Raw genomic sequence first — 23128 nt, 5'->3', positions numbered from 1 at the left:
TGTGTCTAAGATCCAGGATCTATATCGAACTCATATAACTCAACAACAAAAAGACAACACTATTAGAAAATGGGCAAAGGACTTGAATAGACATTTCTCTGAAGATGTAAGCATGGCCAGCAACACACAAAAAGATGCTCAACATCATTCGCCGTTAGGGAAATGCACATGAAGTCCACAATAAAATAACAATTCACACCACTAGGATAGCCATGATTTTTTAATGGAAAATAACAAGTATTGGTGAGGATGTGGAGAATTTAGAATCTTCATACACTGCTGGTGGGAATGTAAAATGGTGCAGCCACTATAGAAAACAGTCAAACATAGTATTACAATATGACCAACAATTCTCCTAAGTATAAGCTCCAAAATATTGAAACAGGTAGTCAAACAAAACCATGATTTGTCCATGATTGTTTATAACAGAACAACTCACAAGAGCCAAAGTGTGGAAACAACTCAAATGTACACCAACAGATGAGTGAATAAACAAAAATTGTGGTATATCCATTCAGTGGACTGTTATTCAGAAATAAATGGTGAATGCAGTATTAATATATGCTACAACATGGATTTACCTGAAAAGAATTATGCTACGTGAAAGAAGCCAGACACAACAGGCCACCACACAGTATGATTCCTTTTATACGAAATACCTAGAATAAGTAAATCCACAGAGACAGAAAGCAGATTAGTGGTGGCCAGGGACTGGGGAAAGGAGAGAACTGCTTAATGACTATGAGGTTTCTTTCAGGGGCAATCAAAATGTTTTGGAACTAGATAAAGGTGATGGTTATGCAACACTGTAAATGTACTAAATGCCACCGAATTGTCCACTTTAAAATGGTTCATTTTATGTTATGTGGATTTTACCTCAAGAAAAGAAATAAGAGTACAGAGGGAGTTGATTTCTTTTGTATAAAACTATAGAGAATGCAAACTCACTTATAGGGACAGAAAGCAAAACAGTGATTATCGTGAGATAGGGGTACAGGGTATGCAGGGGAGGGGGATTACCAGAGGGCACAGGAAGCTTTAGGGAGTGATGGATGTGTTCATTATCTTGATTGTTGTGGCGGTTTCATCGCTGTTAACATATGTCCAAATACATGCACAGTTTATTGTAGGTTATAATACAATTCATAATTAATCACACTTTAATAAAGATGAAAAAATTAAAAAATGATGGATTTCTCAATAGATTAAAAGATACTTAATAGGCATATTAACAACTGGACTGTATGAACATTATTTGCATCCCTATAATAAAAAATACATTATAATATATAAAGGGTAAAAGGAAAATGTGAATAATGACAGATAACGGATGGCACTAAGGTATTGCTGTCCACTTTGTCAGCATGATAATCGTATGTGGCTCTATATTTTAAAGTCTTTATCTTTTGGAGATGGATACAGACTGAGGAGGTTATTCTCTGTATCTTTATATAGATTTGAAATTTTCTATAATAAAAAATTTAAAAGCAAGGTAAGCATACATATATAATCTTCTCACGTAATATAAGATGCCAAGAGAATACGTCATACTTTTATCCCCTTTCCAAGCCATAAAGATTTTATTTGGTAGAATGGCTCAAGCCTGCCCTACCAGGCTGTCTTAGTGACTGTATTACTAAATTCATACATTAACAGATAAAAGAGGGATTGACACAAAGCCAATGATCAAGGTCTTGGTCTGCTGAGGCAAGACTGTCTAGGAGTCTCATAGCATAATTTGGAGGTAAAGGGGATCATTACACTTCACTGAGATTTTTCAGAAACTGAATTTCTATGTTTTCAATACCAATCATCTCTCACCCAGCCATTGTGGCAAAATGCCAAAGCCCCAGTCTAAGGTCACCTGGGGGATTTTGTTTAAAATATTATTTCTGCTTTTATTTCTGAATGATTAGAAATAACTGGATCCTTCTGGGGATAATATAAACTACTCATGTTCTGGGCAGAATATTGGCATTTCTGATGGATGGGAGAAAGTTAAATCCATTTGGGAAGAGAAAAGGGAACTGGAGAGATCAATGTTTTTACATGTCCTAAGCTGTATTTTCAAAAGTTGAAGAATTTTTTTAAACTGTTAATTCCTCTAAGATTTTATTTCTAAATTATATGTGTACCTCCCTTCCATTAAAAATATTCTTTAAATATTTCTCATGCTATTCTTAACCTGTTCTCTACAATTGTTATAAATTGATACTTTTACTAAAAACATGACAGAGCCAACAATTGTACTGACAGTTTCCTGCTTAAATATAGCCATTTATAAAACTGGAATATAGCACAAAACTTGGGACTACCCCAAGGAGACTTCAAGTTTATATGGATTTTAAACCGAGATCTCTGTTATAAGTAGCAGATAGAAACTGAGTTCTAACATATAATGTCACTCAAGTATTACCCTAGAATCAGTTGAGCAAAAGGTTTTGGTTTGGAAATCTGCTTCCACATGGAAGATAAAAAACATGTGACTTCCAATCACTAGGTACCGTGTTGTTTTTACCCACTCTGGTTAATCAAAGCACATAACGTATTCAACCAGGGCAAGGAACCAAATGCACAACATCCACTCATACTAGTCTTAGTGGTCCTCGCCCGTCGGACAACGATCAAGTTCACGGTAACAATGACACCTCCCTGAAGAAAGATCTGAAATTCTCCCCCTGTCTCCCACTCCTCCTAGCTCTGCATAGAGACAATCTTAACAGTTGAGGAATGGGCCCTTTCTTTGGTGACGAGCCCTGTGAAGATGTTCAAACAGAGATACAAAGCCATGAATTCCATTCTCCTTCCAACTGATTCTTGAAGTCACTTTTCTCTCATAGACTTCCGTCATTTCAGTTTTGAATAATGCATCTGTGTGATCACAGCCCCTGGCTCTGGAACAGTCACTACCACTTCTTGAACACCTTCTGTAGTCCCGGCACTCATTAGACGTGTGGCTATGCCAGGACGCGCCCCACAGTAATCATGCAAAGAAGATCTTACTTTTTAAAACGAGGAAAGAAAAAGCCAGAGAGATTAAGCTCAGGCTGACTCAGCTCATCGAAGTGTTAGCACTAAAATTGTCATCTTGGTCCATCTGCCTCTGTCCTGTGTTCAAGCTACTTCCGTTACCCACTTCCTTCCCACGCTCTGCGCATCTCAGCGGAGCTGCGTGACCGCTTTCCGGGGCTTCCACCCTCCTTGTCAGTGTCGGCACCCAGCTTCCAACGTGCTGAGGCCCGCCCCGTCCAGCCACCTGTGCCGGAACGGTGAGCCCGGCCAACGCTGGAGGTTTACTACTGAGATGTCCATCTGGTTCTCATTCTTAAGCCGCATCTCATAGTAACCACTTCTGCCATTCATACGGATAGTATTTTGTTTTCTACCCACCTTATTCCTTAATCTTATTTTTCAGTTGGTTCAAAACCCAGATGGGGAAGGGGGTGGTATTTATGGGGCCCACTCTATGATCTGACATCACTATTTTAGAATATAGGCTTCTGAGTCTGGATGGTTTTGAGGATTCCCTATGCAAATCAATACTGTAAGCAAACACAGGAGTTGTATAACCTGCACGCACACACACACACACACACACACACACACACACACACAACATACTCCCATGCACACAGAGAAATTAGGTTAAGAACATATGTGTTCATTTGCCTCTGAGGAACAATTTTAATTATAAATGAACTTTTTTCTTCCTTAACGAGGCCCAGGAGGACTTCTCATTGGCAGGGCGTACTTCTTTTATTTTTAGCAGTTGGTTACAAATGTTCTTTGTAATTGAGAGCAATAAAATGGTTTTCACTTAAAAGCGGGGGGTCGTATAAATCAGATTGAGATTCTCACCCATAACAATGAGTCATTAAGATTTTATTTGGGCTTTTCTAACTTCTTCCCCCGTTTAATGAACACTGAGGCCTTTTCAACTTGCAAATGGAAAGTAACACAGCTTGTCCTGCCACCAAACCCAAGAAGCCTCACAACAGAAACACAGCTCGTGGTCCACGGACCCAAAGCCCACCCAGCTCCTGCAGGATCCCTTGAATCCAAGTCCCTCACCAGCAACCAACATATTCTCTTAGCAAGAGGAAAACTATTTCACAGCATGCTCAGTTACTTGTTGTTTCCTAGCACTTATAAAATAAAAGTCAATAATCAAAATAATGGCTTTAAACTCACAGTGGGACCGCCAGATTAAGACTCACTGGCTCTCCGCCCGCCGCTCAAGATGCCGAAGGGAAAGAAGGCGGAGGGGAAGAAGGTGGCCCCCGCCCCTGCTGTCGTGGAGAAGCAGGAGGCCCAGAAGGTGGTAAATCCCCTGTTTGAGGAAAGGCCCGAGAGTTTTGGCAGTGGACAGGACATCCAGCCCAAAAGGGACCTCACTCGCTTTGTCAAATGTCCCCGCTCCATCCGGCCGCAGCGGCAAAGGGCTGTCCTCGATAAGCGGCTGAAAGTACCTCCCGCGATTAACCGGTTCACCCAGGCCTTGGACCGCGGAACAGCTGCTCAGCTGCTTAAGTTCACCCACAAGTACAGACCAGAGATGAAACAAGAGAAGAAGCGAGGTTGCTGGTGCCCTGGAGCTGAGACAAATGCTGCTGGCCAAGGAGATGTCCCCACTAAGAGGCCACCCGTCCTTCGAGCAGAGGTTAATACTGTCACCACCTTGGTGGAGAACAAGAAGGCTCAGCTGGTGGTGATTGCACACGACGTGGACCCAACCGAGCTGGCTGTCTTCCTGCCTGCCCGGTGTCGGAAGCTGGGGGTCCCCCACTGCATCATCAAGGGGACGGCCAGGCTGGGGCTCCTGGTGCACAGGGAGACCTGCACCACTGTTGCCTTCACGCGAGTGAACTCGGGAGACAAAAGAGCTCTGGCCAAGCTGGTGGAAGCCATCAGGAAGCCAACATGATGGCGTCACTGGGGAGGCAATGTCCTGGGTCCAAAAATCAGTGGCTCATGTTGCCAAGCTGGAAAGGGCAAAGGCCAAAGGACTGGCCACCAAACTGGGCTAAGTGTACACTGCCAAGTTTTCTGTGCATAAAAGTAATAAAAATTCTTCTTCAGCCTGTGTCAGGCAAAAAAAAAAAAAAAAAAAAGACTCACTGGACTAGGTTACCAATTACTACTAAAAAAGGAGAGCAAGTTTATGATCAGATGGTCCATAGCATTAATTAGTAGCTAAAAATGGCTATGATCAAGGATTCATCTCAGTGCCTTATGACTCGCCTTTACATGTCAATGATCAAACAGAGAATCAGAATAATTGTTGGGAATAGAGACCCCGTACCCCAGGAGACACCCCAGGGATTACCTAAGGGCTGGGGTTTCGCAGGCAGCACATTTCATAGTTCATTTCAAGGTGCATCCTATGTGTCACGGCCCCAAACTCAAACACCTGTGGGGTCAAATAGGTAACAAAAGTAAATAACGTGGGAACGTGGCCCCTGGTAACTAACTCACACAACTCCTCCCCTAAATTTTCAGCAGAACTAGCTACACAATTTGTGGAATCCAATGCATAATGAAAATGCAAGGCCCCTTGTTCACATAACAGCAAAAAAAAAAAAGTGACATGAAAGGTACTAAAATGTAAAGCTTTTTCATTTCTCCCCAGTCTCCCTCTGTCTCTGTCTCTTCCCACGATTCTCTCTACCTGTCAGGATGTTTTTTATTCGTTGTTTAATGTCACATTTCCTCAGGCACAGGGAGACCCATGAGGTGAGTGTAGACCCTATGGTGTGAGACCCCAAATTAAGATTTAACATTTCATGCTGCCTTGACACCTGAAGCCAGGAGGGTCTCAAATGTCCTAGCGATGAGTTCCCCTCCCCGCTCTGTTCCCGCAGATAAGGTCCCCTTGCCAAACACCCCTCCTTATCACGGGGCCAGGCACAGGGCCTGCTTGTTCCCACGTAGCAGGCTTCAGTCCCATGGAATTATTCAAACAAGCCAGTCCCATCCTCTCGTGGAAGCCAGGGTCACCTCTACCTCTTAATACTACAAAGCCTGCTTCCTGCAGCCCCTGTTCCCAAGTGCAGCCCCTCTGTGTGGCATGTGATGTCTTCCTCCCTAGAAGGAACGGGTACAGGTGATTAATAACTGCTGTCAATCACATCTGTCTAGGGTCAAGTGTCATGTGTGCCACCATCCCAATAATCCCAGGGCGGGACTCTCTCCTTCACCAACAGAGTGACGAAGAGGCAGTCACAATAGCCTCTTGCAGACCCCTCCCTGGGCAAGCATGTCTACATGCTGGTTCGTGGTCCCTCGACTGCCAGGACCCGCCCCACAGCAGCTGCTGGACCAAGACGCCAAGCCCCAACCATGAATAGGGAAGCTGAGCTGGGTATCTTTTCTCACTGTGATCTTAACCATCCCAACTCATGGCAGATGGGCATTGCAATCTCTCGGCCAGGACATGCCAGATTAAGGGCAGATAAGACAGTCATTCCTGCCAAGTCATCCTCCAGAAGCACCCAAGCACTGCGAGCCCAGGGTGGAGACAGCCACCTCTGTGCCCTGCGTCAAGATGCCATAGGACATGCACGTCCAGCACTGGCTGTCCCCACATCCACACCCAGGCCCCCACTAGGGGCAGAGCATAGCAGGAGTCATGAGGTGGGAAATGGGGAGCAGGCAAGGCCTGGGCTACCAAGGTGGGGAAGCAGTGGGCTGAGAATCCTTCCCAGGAATGGAGACAGTGAGGTGCCAGGGATGGAACCGCACATGAGTTGAGGCTCCAAACCTGGTGTTTGCTCCATTGTCCCATCAGACTTCATTTGCAAAGCACAAATTCAAAGATAAAATTATTAAGAATTTTAAGACTTTAACCGTAGGACATTAAGCCCTAAGCGTGGACCCCTGCCTATGAAGTGGGTCCTGGTTCTCAGACACTCAACACACCAAGTAGCAGTGTTTCTAGTTGTGTGCGTTTATCTCTGTTCCTGACACAGGATTTCACTGTACCTAGAAAGTCCTTTCTGATAAACTTGCTATCTCTTAAAAGCTTCAGCCCCCCCCCCCCAAATATCTTCACTCTTACTGACTTTATAACATCTTAATCTATCTTCATTCAAATGTAAGCCCTGTTGAAATTTCGGTAATTTTATTTTTAGTTTGGCCCACGGTTCTTACTGTGGTTATTTCATAAAGACATCTTGAACTACATCACTTTGCACAGGTCTGTACCTTAACCACCCAGGAGTGTGTTTCATATCTGCAAAGAAATTCGCTCTCTCCTTTTCTTGTTCAGAACAGAGTGCCCTCTCAATGTATCTTCCATTTATTCCATTATTCCAGTTTGGATGATACAGAAGATACTTCACTCCCTCCTTATTTCTATGACAGGGAAACAGCACCGTGGGCATGACTGTCTGTGGTCATGAACAGCAGCCTGAGTGTTGAGGGGCAAGTAGAGAGTGGTTTGGGGAGCATCCATCCCATCTGAATGGAGCCTCCATCCCTCAGCCTCCAAATCACTGTCACACGGAAGTAGGGGCCAGAGCAACCAAATTTTCAAGGAAAGCAAGTAATTCAAAATTTTACAGGAAAATAAAACTTATATGTAAATGATGACAACAGATGAAAAAAAAATTTTTTTGAATGCTGGCTTGACCAACATTGAAAGGACCAAGTAAAAGACATGTGTAGGCAGCCTTCAGCTGCATTTGAGTGTCTCTGACATCGAAGAAGAGTACCACTGCCATCAAAATCTCATTCATTGCTCCGTCATGACACTTCCCATGTCATGCGGCTATTATCTGCTTATTTGCCTGTTTCCTCCACTAGACCCTGAGCTCCCTTTTGAAAGAAGCAAGTCTGCACCTGGCCCGATGGCCTGGCACACGACAGGTGCTACAGAATCATCTAGTGAATGATTTCAATTCAATTAATATTTCTTAAGAACCTACACCTTCCCAGGCACTGAGATGAACTAAATGAATAACACACATAGTCTGTGAATGAATCCTTCATTTTAAAGACTTTTTTTTCCCTCCTCAGTGAGACTTTAAAATCTCTAAGTTCTTTTAAAAAAATCACATGTAGCCACAGCAGAGGGTCAGGTGTTGGGGTTTCATGCTGCAGAACTGGGCCCTCAACCAAGAAATACATCAAAGGTCACCCTTGAATTCTGGTGGAAATCCCCCAGCCTTCCTCAAGTTCCTTATTCCTGTAACACATATGGAAGGTGACAGAGGGCTGGAACTTGGACATGGTCTCCTGAGCCTTGTTTTCAGGTTGATGTCCTCTGGGTGTGCCCCGCTCTATGTGGTATTAACGACCACCACAGCCAAGGCGGCCAAACCACCCTCTGCCCTACGCCATTATTTGGGGCCCATTCACCATTATCTATAGCCATTCTTTCAACAGACATTAATTGAGGGCCTAATCTATACCAGGTACTGTGTGGGCTTTGGGGGACTGCAAAACTGAGTAAACACGGTCTCTGCCCTCAGTTACTCTCGGACCACAGGAAGACAATTTCACCCTCACTCCTTCTAACTTGCTCTTTTGGTCCACAAATTCCTCCTTGCGAGAAAATCAGCTCCACCCATCTATAACCCCTCAGTCCCTTTTCCAAGGTGCAGCCCCACTGACTCCCAGCACGCCATGACGCGACAAGCTGGGGCCAACCCAGGGTGTACGATGTCCCTGCGTTTGCGCTGGCCTGGCCTGTCTCAGGATGCGATGCCACTTTTACTCGCATGGTGCACCCATGAAGGCATCACTGCCTTTACCCCCTACAAGCCCCTCCCTCACCTCTTCTTGCACCTACAACCAGCCAAGCCAGGATTGCTCCTAACCTCCCATACTTTCAGACCGTCCTGGATGAGTAGCCCCATCTGTATTTTCAACATCAATCACTGCCCGCAAACCAGTGCCCGTTGTGCATTAGTAACAAGAATATTAAACATCATTTACTGACCCCTTGCCCTTTGGACCACACAATTTATGAAGACTAAAATACATTGGTAGACTATATTTTTAAAAATATTATCCCAGAGTCACTAACACTAATAATAGAAAGAGGCTGAAGCTACATTGGTTATCTTCTGTCTCAAAAAAAGCTTCAAAAGGAAACAATCTTCAGACGGAATAAAATGCAGTTTGTCCCCTTCCATCTGCTTCTGCCTTTCTGGACGCCAAGAAGTTGGAGGAGACGAGGATATAGAGCGTCTACCACTCTGCCTTCCTCTCCACGCTCATCCCTAATTCACCTCTTTCTCTACATTGTGCTTTTATCTAGGTTGCCTGAGTGCCATTATCTGTGCATCAGACCAAGAGTTAACATCTTTAAGTTAAGGGGGAGGGTACAGCTCAAGCATGCATAAGGTCCTGGGTTCAATCCCCAGGACCTCCTCTAAAATAAATAAATAAACCTAATTAACTCCCCCCTAAACAACAATAACAAAAAGCAACCAAACATCTTTAAGTTAAGAGCGATTGACAAAGCCTCTTGCTGTTTCTTTATTACTTACGTCACGCTTAGTCAATGACATTAAATCATTTCTGGGCAGTGTTGATGAGTCAAACTCTTGGCTAATGGGTGTCTGGAATGTATCTACACTTTCTAGCATTAACTTGTGTTTAAAATTGCCATTATAAGGGTTTTGCTCTAAACCATGCTTGTATGGAACTTTTCATTAAGGTACAACATAGGACATGTCCCTACCTCGATGCCTGAGTGCCATTGACTCACAATAAAGCTCACACCCTTCCTCAGCCGGAAGCAGGGTACAGCCCATGGGGACAGTGATGACAAAGACTGAGCAGGGATCCTGGGGATGACAGGCAGAGCCTTCTAGAAGACTTAGATTGCCCCCCCCCATGGCTGAATCCATCCTTCTTTTTATTGACACCCTCAATGCAGGCCGCCTACCTTGTGGGAGCAGAGACGTCAAACGCCCACATGTTTTTCAGTATCTGCAAGTAGGCTCATTTCCAGTCCCCAGAAGGCAGCGTGGCAAATTAGAACGATATGAAATTTCGTTGAAACAAAACCAACCCAGCTATCCATCCTGACTGACCATGTGATCTTAGAAAGTTGCTCAACTTTTCCAAGCTTGAGTTTACTTCATCTGTAAATTGGATCAGTATCATCTCCTTGCAGGGTGGTCACAAAAAGCAAATGTGAAGAACCTGGTTCTGTGTACAGGCTGGTTAACAGTAGATAGAATAAGGTGGAACACATCTGTCTATTCTCCCTCACAACCTGGCCCCAACTCTGCCTTGCAAGCCATGGACTGAGTTACTTCTTATTAACTCTAAGCCCCTGGGTTCCATGTCTATCCAATTTCCATGCATAAAAAGATTAAAATTGGAAAAAATATATATCTTTATGACCACATTGCACCAGATGAACTGACTAGTTTAAATTGTTGATGCATTAACAGAGGATGAGGGCAATCATGTGGCTTGGTGTTCTTTGACCATGAGCCAGACCATGAGCCAGAACCTTCAACTTCTGTCGAAGAGCCTACCTGCTGACACTTTGAATACTCTCTCTCATTTTATGCTCCCAGCAACCCTGGGATGCTAATTTTATAAACTGAGGCATAAAGAAAGTTAAGTATCTTGCATCAAGAAAATGGCAGACTGGAAAGTCCAACCCAGATCTCACTGGCCTGTGCACTTTCCCTAACATGCTGTTTGGCAATGTTGCTGCATGAAACTTTCTGATTTTAAACAGCACAGCAGACCTCAAATGCATTCTTTTATACCAAGCCATGCTGAAGGAGGAGCTGTTCCACAAATAAAATCAGAATCATCCTGCCCTGAAGGAATTCACGAAGTACATTCCTTTTAGTATAAATGTTGAGAAAATCTACTGGCACCATCAAACCTAAAAAATGTGAAGGCAGTCAGAACTACTGTGCTCTGGTCCTTGAGAGACTCAGAAATGTAAATCTCACAGCAAATTTGGTCAAAGTAAAATTTGTTATTTGGTTTCTTTTTGTTGTGCACGCTAGGGTTGATTTTATACCCTCAAAATATCCCAGATCAGTGTTAATAACAAGAATGGTTTTTACAACTTAATTTGGTAGAAATAGACATGTTAATAAATTTTTATATATCTTGTTAAGAAGGGGAATAGATTAGGGCTATTGTGTTAAAATACAGTCTGCCCTCTGACGCCGCAGATATGAAACCCACGCCAAATTTACCATCACCATTTTGTATAAGGGACTTGAGCATCCACAGATCTTGGAATCTCCAGGTGGGAGCCCTGGAACCACTCCCCATGGATATCAAGAAAGACTGTATACTTTTCTGTAGTTGTTGGAACGTAAAAGGAATGCCAACTTTATCATCAAAGTGATGAAAAGATTCACTCGCCTCTTCCTGTGTGTGATGTGCTTGGGCAACGGGTTTGGTGCAGGGAAGAGCAAGGGACTAGGCTGTCACCAGAATCTAGAGATCAGGCAACAGTTTGAGTCTGTGATTAAAGTGGGGAGTGGTGGGTCAGAAAGGCAAAGAGATGGTGAGGCCAAGATCCATCCTGGGAGGTCACAAGAGATGCCAAAGCCAAGAAACATGGGTCAGAAACCAGTAGCCAAGGTCCTTGAAGACAAAGCACAGGAAACAATTGCCATGTGAGCCAGCAAATCTTCAGACCAGTATTTCTCAACCAGAGCACTGCTTATCCACGGCATCTGAAGGTGCTTCCTCAAATAGGACATTCTGAGAACTAGACTGTTCTAAGTATATGCTGCATTTAGTATGAACGATGGCACCTCCAACTACCCCTTCCATTGCTCTTCAATATCGTTCCCTCACCAAGCTCTGTTAGATTAACCTACCAAGTATCCACAGACTCCCTCTTCTTCCATTCTTTTCTTCTGCCATGGTCCTCATGACCACTAGTCCTGATCACAGTTTCCTTATGACTAGACTTCCTACTTCTGTTCCTATCTACCCTCTCCCGGTACCTCCAAGTCTAATCATACCATTTCTCTGCTTACAGACTTGGAGCAAGCATCCCTTGTTGATGTTGGTGTTAATGCGGATGAGATACTATGTGCCTGGCGTTGTCCCAGGCACCAGGCATACAAAGAATAGGGCAGATCTCCTTCCCCCAAGGAGCTCACCATATTTGGGAGAATACAATTCAGCTTCATCTCATGCCATTCATCCCTATTCAAATCATATTCCTGCCACAGCACATCAATCTATGTTTGTTAATATCTTCTTGCCTCTGTCTGTCACTCCTCTACCTGGAAAACTCCTACTCATTCTTCAATACCCAACATATTCATTACCTGTACATAAATTTTTTCTCAATTTCCTAAACATAACTTCCCCTGTGTGCGTTCCCAGAGAGATTTGCACTTCTCCTTGTATAGCACTGACCCAGTTAATTATAAATATCAGCTTAAAAATCTTTCTTTTCTCTAAACTTCATCAGTTTTTCAAGCTCAAGAACCATATTCTGTTCATATTTGCATTACTCAAGAGCTAACAGAGTGTTAAACTATATTAGACATAAAAAATGGTTTTAAAAATTAACTTGTTACTTAATGCATGAATGTAAACATGATTTGGAAAATCAGACTGAAACTTGACACAAAATAACCACACCAGCATCATATTTCACTTAGTGTGCTGAAGACGGAATGCCAGGGAAACACCCAGAATGGTTGGCAGGTAAATGGAGGATTCTTTGTCTCAGGAATGTAACAATCATATTTTTAAATGACTTGAGAGGAATTTAACCACCACATAAATAAATTATTTCCTCAAAAATATTCAAGTCATATTTCTAATTCTTATCAGCAAGATCATCTATTCCTGTCTCCTGAATCTCTTCATTGGCCTCGTGGTAAATTGATTTTATTAGATAATTTTTCTCTATCTAGTTAAAGGCACATTTCAGGAGGTAGAAGATGGTGCAAGCACTCCTTCAGCCCCCGCATCATCCTGCAAGCATCCCTCAGCCACAAGAGCTTGGATACCAGAGATTGAGAAAAAGTCAATAACTGACAGCAAGGAGAAAATTTGAGGCATTGATCATCTCAGACTTGGGAGTTGAGACAAAGCCACAGAATTCAACACATTAACTCTGCTGGTGCTGGAAGGAAGAAATATTTTTAAGTGGGCTCTGATTAGAAATATGGAAGAGATGTGATGGCAATTTAATTTAACCCGGTGTTTCTTGGTGCTGTTGACCTTTTGGACCGGATAATTTTCTGTTGCCGTGGGGGTGGGAGGGGGTGGGGTTGTTCTGTGCATTGCAGGATGCTTAGCAGAATCTCTTGGCTCTACCCACTAGGAGCAGCCCCCAGCTGTGGACAAACAAAAATGTCTCCAGACATTGACACATGTCCCCTGAGGGGCTAAACTGAGTCCTGGTTGAGAATCACTGATCTCACCCAACACACACAAATAAAAATGCCTCTAATTCCATTATAGAAAGCCACCTTTTCAAATACTTCAATAATAACAAAGAGTAGGATAGTGTCAAACGAATATTTAGGCAAATGATGTTGTTTTAAAGCGATTACCCTCAAGGGACAGTCTCTAAACCCCACTGAAGGGGTGTGGAGCAGAATTTGATACAACCTCAGTCACAGGTCGGCTTGGGCTGAGAAGTGGAGGCAATTCGCCACGGGCTTCTCCTTCCTTGATATTTGGGGGGGGCATGTTGTTGCTACTGCAGCCAGATCAGAAGCGTTTAACATGACGATTGCTGCTCTAAGCAAAAAGCAGCATTCAAAGGAGTGTTTTCTCCCAGCAAAGCGGGCTCTAAAAGCCCTGCTGTTCAAACGAGAGAACACCTCATCTACCGTGCCGGTGACTCAGTCCTCCCTCAATCCAGCTCACCTGAAATCAGTAAAACCAGACAAAAGTCCAAATTAACATCCATTCAGTAGAAAAAGTGTCTTTTTGAAATATAAGCTTTTTAACCTCCCCAGACCTTAATTTTCTCACCTCTAAAATCAAGTAATAAGACCCGTCTCACAGATTTATGAAAATGCAGACATTCCACACAAGGGCGGAGGTTGGCACAAGATACATATTCAAAACTGTTTAAATACCAATTTGAATATATTTTTTTCAGTCAGTTTCTAACTTCTAAGAGAACTAAGGCTAGAATATCTCTTTACCTCCTGTTCCCTACTGGGCAATCCAAAGGATTAAGAGAAAACTGAAAGAATTAGACAATAATCACTTACTAACATATATAGTTACTTTTGTCCTTCAAGAAAATACAAGACATCAGACAAACACTTCAAATAACTTTCTCATCCTAACTTCTTAAAATTTAACAAGTCTTGGACTCTACGTTAATGGTTGTCCTTTTTGCCTCCCGAATTTTCATCCCTAAAATTACTTGGCGTATAGAATGTGTGTTCATTTGAAGAATGGCAATTTTGATCTTTCAAAATCACAACATTCCCTTCCACCGAATATTAACACTTATCAAAGGTACAAAAAGTAAATGAAAGCCAAGTCTAGGAGAGCCAACTCTTAATGCATCAAATAAAAGAGAGTACCAAATAAAAGTAGTCATAGTAAGTAGCTAATTTTTTTCAGGCTGCACCAGCCACCAAGCCAAGCCTTCTGCATAAACCTTTTGATGTTCTATGATGGGTCATGTTGTGATCTTGTCCCCCAAGGCAATTTGTATCATTCCCATGTTACAGATGAGGAAACAGAAGATGAAAGAATTTAAGTAACTTGCCGAAGGTCACACTCCTTGATGGAGCCAGGATTGAAACCCAGGCACTCTGACTCCACAGCCTGGGTGCATACCCACTGGGAGTTATGCATCAATACATATGGATAATGGATATGAAGAGACTGTGGGTTTTTCTTGCCACCAAGTAACCATGGAAATGAATGACTCAAACCAGTCCTGTGGAAACATACAACCACCTGAGGATCGTGCTGATTTCAGTGCCTGACCAATTAGTCTCAGGCTGCTCCCAAGTAATGAAAATACAAATCATGAGACCTGGCTTCCCCATTTATAAGCCTGTCTTTCCCACATATAAGTCACCAAGTAGGAAAATCAAGGATGGAGTTGTCTTTCTAAAAGATTATTCTCCATCAGAGATTTCTAAGTAAGTCTGTCTCTTGGATAGACTTTGGGAAGTCGATGGACACTTTACTAATATATGCAGAATTTTGCATGCATCAGGGTCCAGAATTCTGAGAAGCAAAAAATTTAAGAGGTGCTGTTGTAAACAAAAAGAAGTGCACGGATCAGAAGCCTATTAAGAATCGTTTAATGTCAGGATCCAACAGGATCTGATTTTTAAGATGGCATGGTATCTATAGCCAACCTCCAGAGTAGTAGTAACAACCGATAAATACCAATATGTCAATATGTCATATTTATGAGTGGTCAAATCCAAGGGATGCATTGAATTTGAAAACTAGCTCGACTTTTGTCAAAGCACCCCTAGACAGCTAACAGGCACCACAGTGGGCAGAGAAATTCAAACATAAATTAAAGTTCCTGCCTTCACAGCTTCGCAGTGATTTTATGAAAGATTTTATGAAAATAAATATCGATAGTAAAATAACACTGAATGGTACATGTTACTGCAAAGGGACATGAAACAGTAAGAGGGATCAGAAGCGGGTAGAATGATTAATTCTTTGTGTAGGAAACATGGAGAGCTCCGGAAATGAAATGGTGTTTGAGCAGAGTCTTGACAGATGGAGAGGAGCTTGTCTTACAAGTGAGTTAACAGTACAGTGATGTCTGAGATGGGACAAACAGTCCTGCATTCCTGGAAAAGAAAGGAGAGGCTAGAGACAGGGTTTGATATGTGGGCTGAGGCAAAGGTGCAGTGGCCCAATTCAAGTATTTTGGGAAATGCTCTACAGGTGATAATGAAAAGCATCAGCAAGTCTACCTGGAAATGAAGATGATCCTTTCTGTGTTAGAATGAGGACTCTGAAAGCAGAGGAGGTCCTTAAGAGGAGACAGAAGAATCTGGGGACAGAAAGGCCAATTATGATGCCCTGTTACCATATGTCAAGAGAGAGATGAGCCTCAGGACACATCAGATAAACAATTGGGGGTGTTGGGGGGTTGCAGGAAGAGAGGGATCAGGGAGAAGAGTTGATACCCCAACAAGGATAATTGGATGCTAATGGGCCCAATGAATGAGAAGTGTCAAAAATAGCTCCCTATCACAGACATATACATGGCCTTTATGTGAAGCTTGCTTAAAATGGATATGCATCTGGGGAGGGCAATAGCTCAGTGGTACAGTGTGTGGTTAGTATGCACGAGGTCCTGAGTTCAGTACCCAGTATTTCCATTAAAAAAAAAAATGGATTCACATCTATATTAATTCCAAGAAGAGACTTAGAGGTGACAACAGTGGAGAACGGCTCTAAGATCCAGGAGCACGGCGCTCCGCCAGGCACTGGGCTGGACACTGCACATGCTGTCTCAGAGAAGGTATGCCAGGACCTCGTCCACGCCCTGGCCAACTGATGAGGACAGACACCTACCTCTTGCATGGGTCAGCCTCAGGAATCCATCAAGAATGGCTCATTTTTCTTCATTTCTCTTGCCCAGCCACCAAATGAATCACTTTGTAAAATGACATCAGCCCTACAAATCAATTCAGTGAATTAAAACAGGCCCTGCTAGGACACAAGCCAAGGGTAGAAGGTCTTTCCTTCCACTGGCTCACACGAATCAAAAACTGCTCTGGGCTGTCTGAAGAGAACAGCTCAGGCTCCCCCTGCCCAGCACCACACGGGCTTGAACGAGGCCAGACCATCACCCCAGGGAACCGCTGAGACACTCCTGAAATGTCAGAGGCAGCCCTGCCAGCCTCCCAGCCTTCGCTGCCTTGTGTGTGTTGGGTATTGATTTCAGACACTGCCTCAGGGCAAAACTGAACGCGTGCTCCTTTGCAACTTGTCCAGCATGCAAGCTTTCACAAGGGGCTTTGCACCAGCAGCCTCGTGCCTGAAGCCTGGAGAAGAGGAAGCAGGCCCCCCCCCAACCCTGCTCCAGGCATGTTTCCTCACTCCCTGAGATCCAATCAATGACTCAGCCACTCAACGTGTTTGTTCTTTTAGCAAGTGTACATTAAGGGTCCTGCCAGGAGAAAAAGGGAGGCAGGAGGGAGGGGAAAATAGAAGGTGTGGACAAGATGCAGCAGAATAAAAATGTCAACAGATTCCACATATGAGTGACAGCTTATGGTATTTTAGACATAAATGAACTTATTAACAAGACAGAAACAGACTCACAGACGTAGGAACAAACTTACGATTACCAGGGGCCAAAGGGGTGGGAAGGGATAAATTGGGAATTTAAGATTTGCATATACTAAATTCTACATATAAAATAGATCAACAACAAGTTTCTACTGTGTAGCACAGGGAACGACGTTCAATATCATATAGTAACCTGCAATGAAAAAGAATATGGAAAGGAATATCTGCATGTATGTGTTATGACTGAAACATTATGCTGTACACCAGAAATTGACATCATGTAAACTGACTGTACTTCAATATAAATAAATAAATAGATAGATTAATTAATTAATTAATTAAAATGCCAACAGGCTGAAATCTCTGTCTTTGGTGTTTTGTGGGTGGGCTCTGTTATTCTTTTGAGAAAGTCTGGATTTATTCAACAGACATTCATGACACATCACAGTAGGCATCAAGGTGGGGAGAAGATGAAGGAGGAAGTTCCTATTTCAAAGAAACTTGCAACCTAGGAAGGAAATAGATGTGGATACAATGCTCCAAGGAAGCAAATCAAAGCGAGTAAGGAAATAAGACGCAGGAGATGGGGCTGAGCTGCACTGATGCTGGAGGGAGAGGATTTTTCAGTCTGGTCCCAGATGGATTACTAAAAAGAGAGATTATTAGGATCAGAAGTGAAACTGCTGTCTGCTGTTTAGTTGCTGGTGAGATGTTAACATCAATAAACGACTTGAATTTGACCTCCTTAGTGAGATAGTTCATCCAGCTGAATATGCTTTCCACATTTTATTTTTTTACTTGTCAATCATTTATTCACTCAACAGATATTTATTAAGTATGTTGTCACTCATAAAAACAATAAACATTTTTACGATTGATTATACACACATAAAACTTACATAGTTAGAAAGCATGAACTGAACTTGAATTGTTAACCATAAAATCTGTAATAAAAAGCATTAAACTTTTTTGACAGCCTGAACCCTTCATCCATGACTATGTGTACTTGGCACATGGCAGGTGCTCAATAAATGTTTGTCTTGGGAGAAGAGGTGTAGCTACATTCCTGAGGTAACGAAGAGCATCATTCCCAATTTCTCCTCACATTTTAAATCCAAATGACACTAGACTGGCCCCATTAATCTGAGTTTCAAGTTTTAGAATCCAAAGTTTTAAGTATAAATGACTGTTTTGCAAACCTTCTTTTTATAAAAAGCTGCAAAATGTTGAGAATAAAGCAATCTACAAATAGAAACATGGGCCCTGAGCAGTGAAACCTTCTGATATTGTAAGTGACCTTGAGGTTTCTCTCTTCAACCTCAAAGAACCACAGAAAGAAATAGCAAAATAAATGGTGGAAATAAAGCAAGATAGGTGTTTAAAATGGTCTAAAATGCTATCTATTTTTAATGATCTCGGATGCTAGAAACCCAAGGAAGGAAAGACAATTTTTAAAATAACCAGTGAGCCTTTACTTGGTACCATATTTCACAAAGTTTCTAAACTTCTCTGTATCATCTTTCACAATATATCATAAGGGCATTAGCGTCCACTGCTTAGGAATTAAACAGGGACAGAGAGAAGAAATGCATAGGGCATGTAATAAAAGATCACCAAATGTAAGATAAATGAAGCCAAAGGTCAACCTACATAATTGCATGAGAATCTCAGAACGCATGTTCATTCATTTATTTCATTCAGTCAACAAAACGTTACTGAACACCTAATATTTGTCAGGGACTGATCTGAGTGGCCGCTTTCCCAGAAGCCTGTCACCCAGTAGGTCATGTTAGGAATGTCTGTTGATCTCAGATTATGGATAAACTATCCTCACCATCTTTCATAAATTAAAAATGCATCCTAGCCATTCTACACATATTTCTCTCTCACCCGTGCATTCATTCAGTCAGTTGCTCATCCAACAAAGATTTCCCAGGTTCGAGGGATAACCAAATTAATTGAACAGAGCAGCCTGCCCATAAAGAGGCAAGGATTTCTAGTAATTCCAGGTAAACAGTGAGCAACACAATAAATATGACATAAACAAAATGCTATAAAAGGTTACCAGCAAAAGGTGGGGAGGACGGGGAGAGATTTTTAAAGTTTTGAGGAAGAAAAGGAGGTGGCGTTTGATTTGGGTTCCCAAATATGTGGGGAGCTTCCCAAGCAAAAGAGATGGAGGAAGGGTATTCCTGATTGAGAGGAAGTCATGCAAAGAGGCAGAGGAACAAGAGTGCGTGGAGAGTCAGGCCAGGAGTGCTGGACAGCAACGTGCGTGGGACAGATGACCTGACTCCACATCGCAACACTGGGTACGAGCAAGAGAAGGAATTTGGGCTTAATTCGGTCACCAATGGGGGTGCTTTTAGACAGGTTCAGAAAATTAAAGTTTGGCCCAAGGTCAACTATATCAACACGCAAAGAGCTATTTCATTTTGCTTAGAGAGTTTAACACAATAGCCCTCCAGGTCGGGCTAAATTTTGAGTGAACATTGAAATGTTCAGCCTACAGAGACACAGGAGATCACCACGGGCCATGTTTAAGGTTCACTTGTCATTCCTCCAGGTATGTATTCAACTACTTACATCAGTCCCTGTGGGATGGTCAAGCACCATGTTAGACCCTTAGATTATGAAGAACAATGAAAATAGACAAATAAGGGTTGGACAGTAGAGTTGAGCAAACAATATAATAAGTGCAGGTTGGAAACAGCCTAAATGCCCATCAACAGATGACTGGATAGAGAAGAGGTGGTATATTTATACAATGGAATACTATTCAGCCATAAAAACCAACAACATAATGCCATTTGCAGCAACATGGATGTCCCTGGAAAATGTCATTCTAAGTGAAGTAAGCCAGAAAGAGAAAGAAAAATACCATATGAAATTGCTCATATGTGGCATCTAAAAAACACACACACACAAAAAAAAAAAACATAAATACAAAACAGAAACAGACTCATAGACAGAGAATACAAACTTGTGGTTGCCAAGGAGGCAGGGGGTGGGAAGGGAAAGACCGGAATTTCAAAATTTGTAGATACTGACAGGCATATGTAGACTAGATAAACAAGATTATACTGTATAGCACAGGGAAGTGTGTACAAGATCTTGTGGTAGCTCACAGCGAAAAAGAGTATGACAATGAATATATGTATGTTCATGTATAACTGAAAAATTTTGCTCTACACTGGAATTTGACACAACATTATAAAATGACTATAACTCAATCAAAAAATGTTAAAAATAATAATAAGTGCAGGGTGTCAGAGAAGGCCTGCAGCAGCGGCCCTTGACCTGGCCTGGGGTGGAGGGGTCTGCAGCTTAGGAATGAAATGCCATGTGATCTTTCACTGGGAAAGCCCACAGGGTGATGTCCACGCAAACCTAACAGCCAACATCCCGCCAACCAAGTCCCGTCCCATGGAGTTACTGCATCTCCGATGGGTGTGTTCTTCTGTCTGAATACACATGAACAGGACGGGATGCAAGTTCCCCTTAAGGTGGCAGAATTAATTCCTAAGTTACCATGTTCTCTGTCAGTCTAGAGTGGATCTCGTCCATCGAACTCTAATTAAAAAGGAAAACAAATATATCTCCTTGAAAACAAATTGCAAGGCTGTGACTGACCCCATCACCTCTGTCAGTAGATGGGAAAGTCAAGTGCAATGCCCATCACATCTTGAAAACAAAATGACTGATGTCACAGGTTAGACACATTCCATGCACAAATATTTTAATAATACAGAGAGTTGGACAACAGGGTCAATAAATGGAATAGATGAATAGTAGAGGGTGGGTTTTTTTGCTATTTTATTGTGTGTATTATGATGATATACACACTATAAATTTATAATTACTTCAAAGGTAGGATTTCTGTTGGATGTCTTCTCCTATGATCACAAAATCTCTCCCAGTTTCTCAGAGTCCCCCTTCGCAGCTTCCTGAAGACCCAGAAAGCGCATCAGATGAGGAGTCAAGAAAAGCAGGTTTTTTCTCAGACTCTGTCTAAACTACTTTTTGTAGACAAAGTAGTTTAATATCTGATCAATGTCTTCATCTATAGCATGTGATCAGTGGCACTTACCCCACTGAAGGCCCAGCCTGCTGGGAAAAGCACCAGATTTTGAGTTAAGAGGTTAAAGTTGGAGTCTGGTTTTGCTATTGACTCGCAGATTACTTCGGGCAAATCACATACACTCACTGAGACCAAGTTAATTCACCTGTAAAGGGGGCTTCATGCCACCTGCCTCATAGATTTGTCCTGAATAAAGGCAGCCAAACTGTTTTACAAACCACAACTACTTATGAGAACATACGGTGCTATTAATTAGGATCAAATAAGATCACAAATAAGACCTTACAACTACAGTGCTTTGAGACATACACAGTACGCGTGACACTGAATTTCTTGTGCAGCTGCCCACACTGTGTGCATTTTCCATAATCAAAGTTTAAGCTTCTAGGACCATCTCCTTCTACCATGAGCTAAGGAAAGCCTGGGCTATTCCAGACAGGCAGGATGCCTGGGCAGCCCCAGTTGCCCCATCCTAGAGATACCCTACAAAGCATGGATGACATGAAGACTCAGTGTCTGGGTGGTAATGATGCCACTCCCACACTAGGGAAAACTAGCATGAAAGAATGAGGACCTCCTCTCTGCCCCCAGAAATTCTAAGGCTTGACAGCAAAAGGGGCCTCTTGTAACCTTCCCCCAGCTATGGTCAAACCATTTCAAAGCTCAGACCAAGACTTGTTCAGCAAGAACCAGGTGAGGCCTTTCTAGGCTAATGACACGTGAGCTTGAACTTCAGAGTGGCTTTCGAAGGAGTCTCAGTTCCTAAACCGGAGTTCATCCACTTCACTGCCTCCCTCAACCTGTCAGACAGTCTAGAAACACTCAGCTTTCTGCAGGCTGACCCACTGATGCCCAGCACACTTGGCCAAAAAAGACAGAGAGAACATGCCGTCCAAATATCCCTGAGTGTCCCCAGCAGGCCGGACGTCTTGACCAGGAGCTGTAGAAATAGCACTGGCACCTTCCCACTTTGGCCTTGGTTTCGAGAGTGTTCTGTGCCCACTGCACCCCATGCCAAACCGGAGCACAAGGACACGGGCATGAATTTTACAGCCTGAGTTCCCCAGGGTAAATTTTATAGCTCTGCTATAGTAGTTACTTTTCTTAAAGGTCAAGATTTATATGTTTATTTTGACTGGTGTTTCTTGGCCAAATCCAGGTTGGGGTGGTGGGGCGGAGCCCGGGGAGAAAGAAATTGACACAAATAGATTAATAGTTTGCAAGTGAAATCTACAGCTCACTTGGGGAACGCTCCCGCGAGAACCTTGCTTTATTTCCTTGAAGAGGGCAAGAAGGAGAGACATTTCTGTTCAGCTCAGGGAGCCCCAAGAGCCAAAGAGCAAGTCCCAGAGAACATCTGGTTGGCGGACACAAAGGAACAGGGCACCTGCAAAGTGCTCGTGTTTACTCCGTGCCTCATTGTCCATCATCCCCTGAAACTATGTTTCGGGGCTGGAAACGGGCTGTTTGTGCCAAGACAGTCTGGAGTGATAACGCCGCCTGTTTACCTTGGACGTCTCCCCGTCCTCGCATGGGCGGGCCCCCGCTGAGCCAAGACAGCTTTGGAACATTCTCCCGCCCAGCGCCTGCTTTGCTCAGACTTCTGCAAGTTTGGAGCTGGAGTCCAGAGAAGGGGCGTCGGGGGCTGAGAGTGTGGGGAATGACTGCTGGGCCTCAGGATGTGGTTATGATATTATTTATTCCTCTGTGATGACTTTCTGGCAGGGCTCTGCGTGTCTTCGCCTCTGGAAGGAGTTGCACGTATCAAAAACAACACCAAAACAAACCATTTTAACACCCACACTTACGGGAAACATTACCCCAGGGGCTCAGCGTGCT

The 23128-nt window shown here is 43.0% G+C and overlaps 1 protein-coding gene and 1 long non-coding RNA gene across 2 annotated transcripts; both read left to right on the top strand.

Moving 5' to 3' along the window:
- The first annotated feature begins 266 nt into the window (after positions 1-266).
- On the top strand, positions 267-21967 carry LOC116660193. The gene is made up of 3 exons (XR_004315586.1): positions 267-359; positions 13360-13364; positions 21957-21967. It is a non-coding gene; the product is annotated as an uncharacterized LOC116660193 (long non-coding RNA).
- On the top strand, positions 3907-5111 carry LOC102505606 (60S ribosomal protein L7a-like). The gene is made up of 2 exons (XM_032468954.1): positions 3907-3911; positions 4212-5111. The coding sequence occupies exon 2, from the start codon at positions 4241-4243 to the stop codon at positions 4922-4924; it is 684 nt and encodes a 227-aa protein (XP_032324845.1). The 5' UTR covers positions 3907-3911; positions 4212-4240; the 3' UTR covers positions 4925-5111.
- Positions 21968-23128: the final 1161 nt, after the last annotated feature.

The sequence above is a fragment of the Camelus ferus genome, chromosome 27 (assembly GCF_009834535.1).
Source record: "Camelus ferus isolate YT-003-E chromosome 27, BCGSAC_Cfer_1.0, whole genome shotgun sequence".
NCBI classification, from domain to species: Eukaryota; Metazoa; Chordata; class Mammalia; order Artiodactyla; family Camelidae; genus Camelus; species Camelus ferus.
The sequence above is the reverse complement of the archived record's forward strand: the minus strand, read 5'-3'. Positions and strand labels throughout refer to the sequence as shown.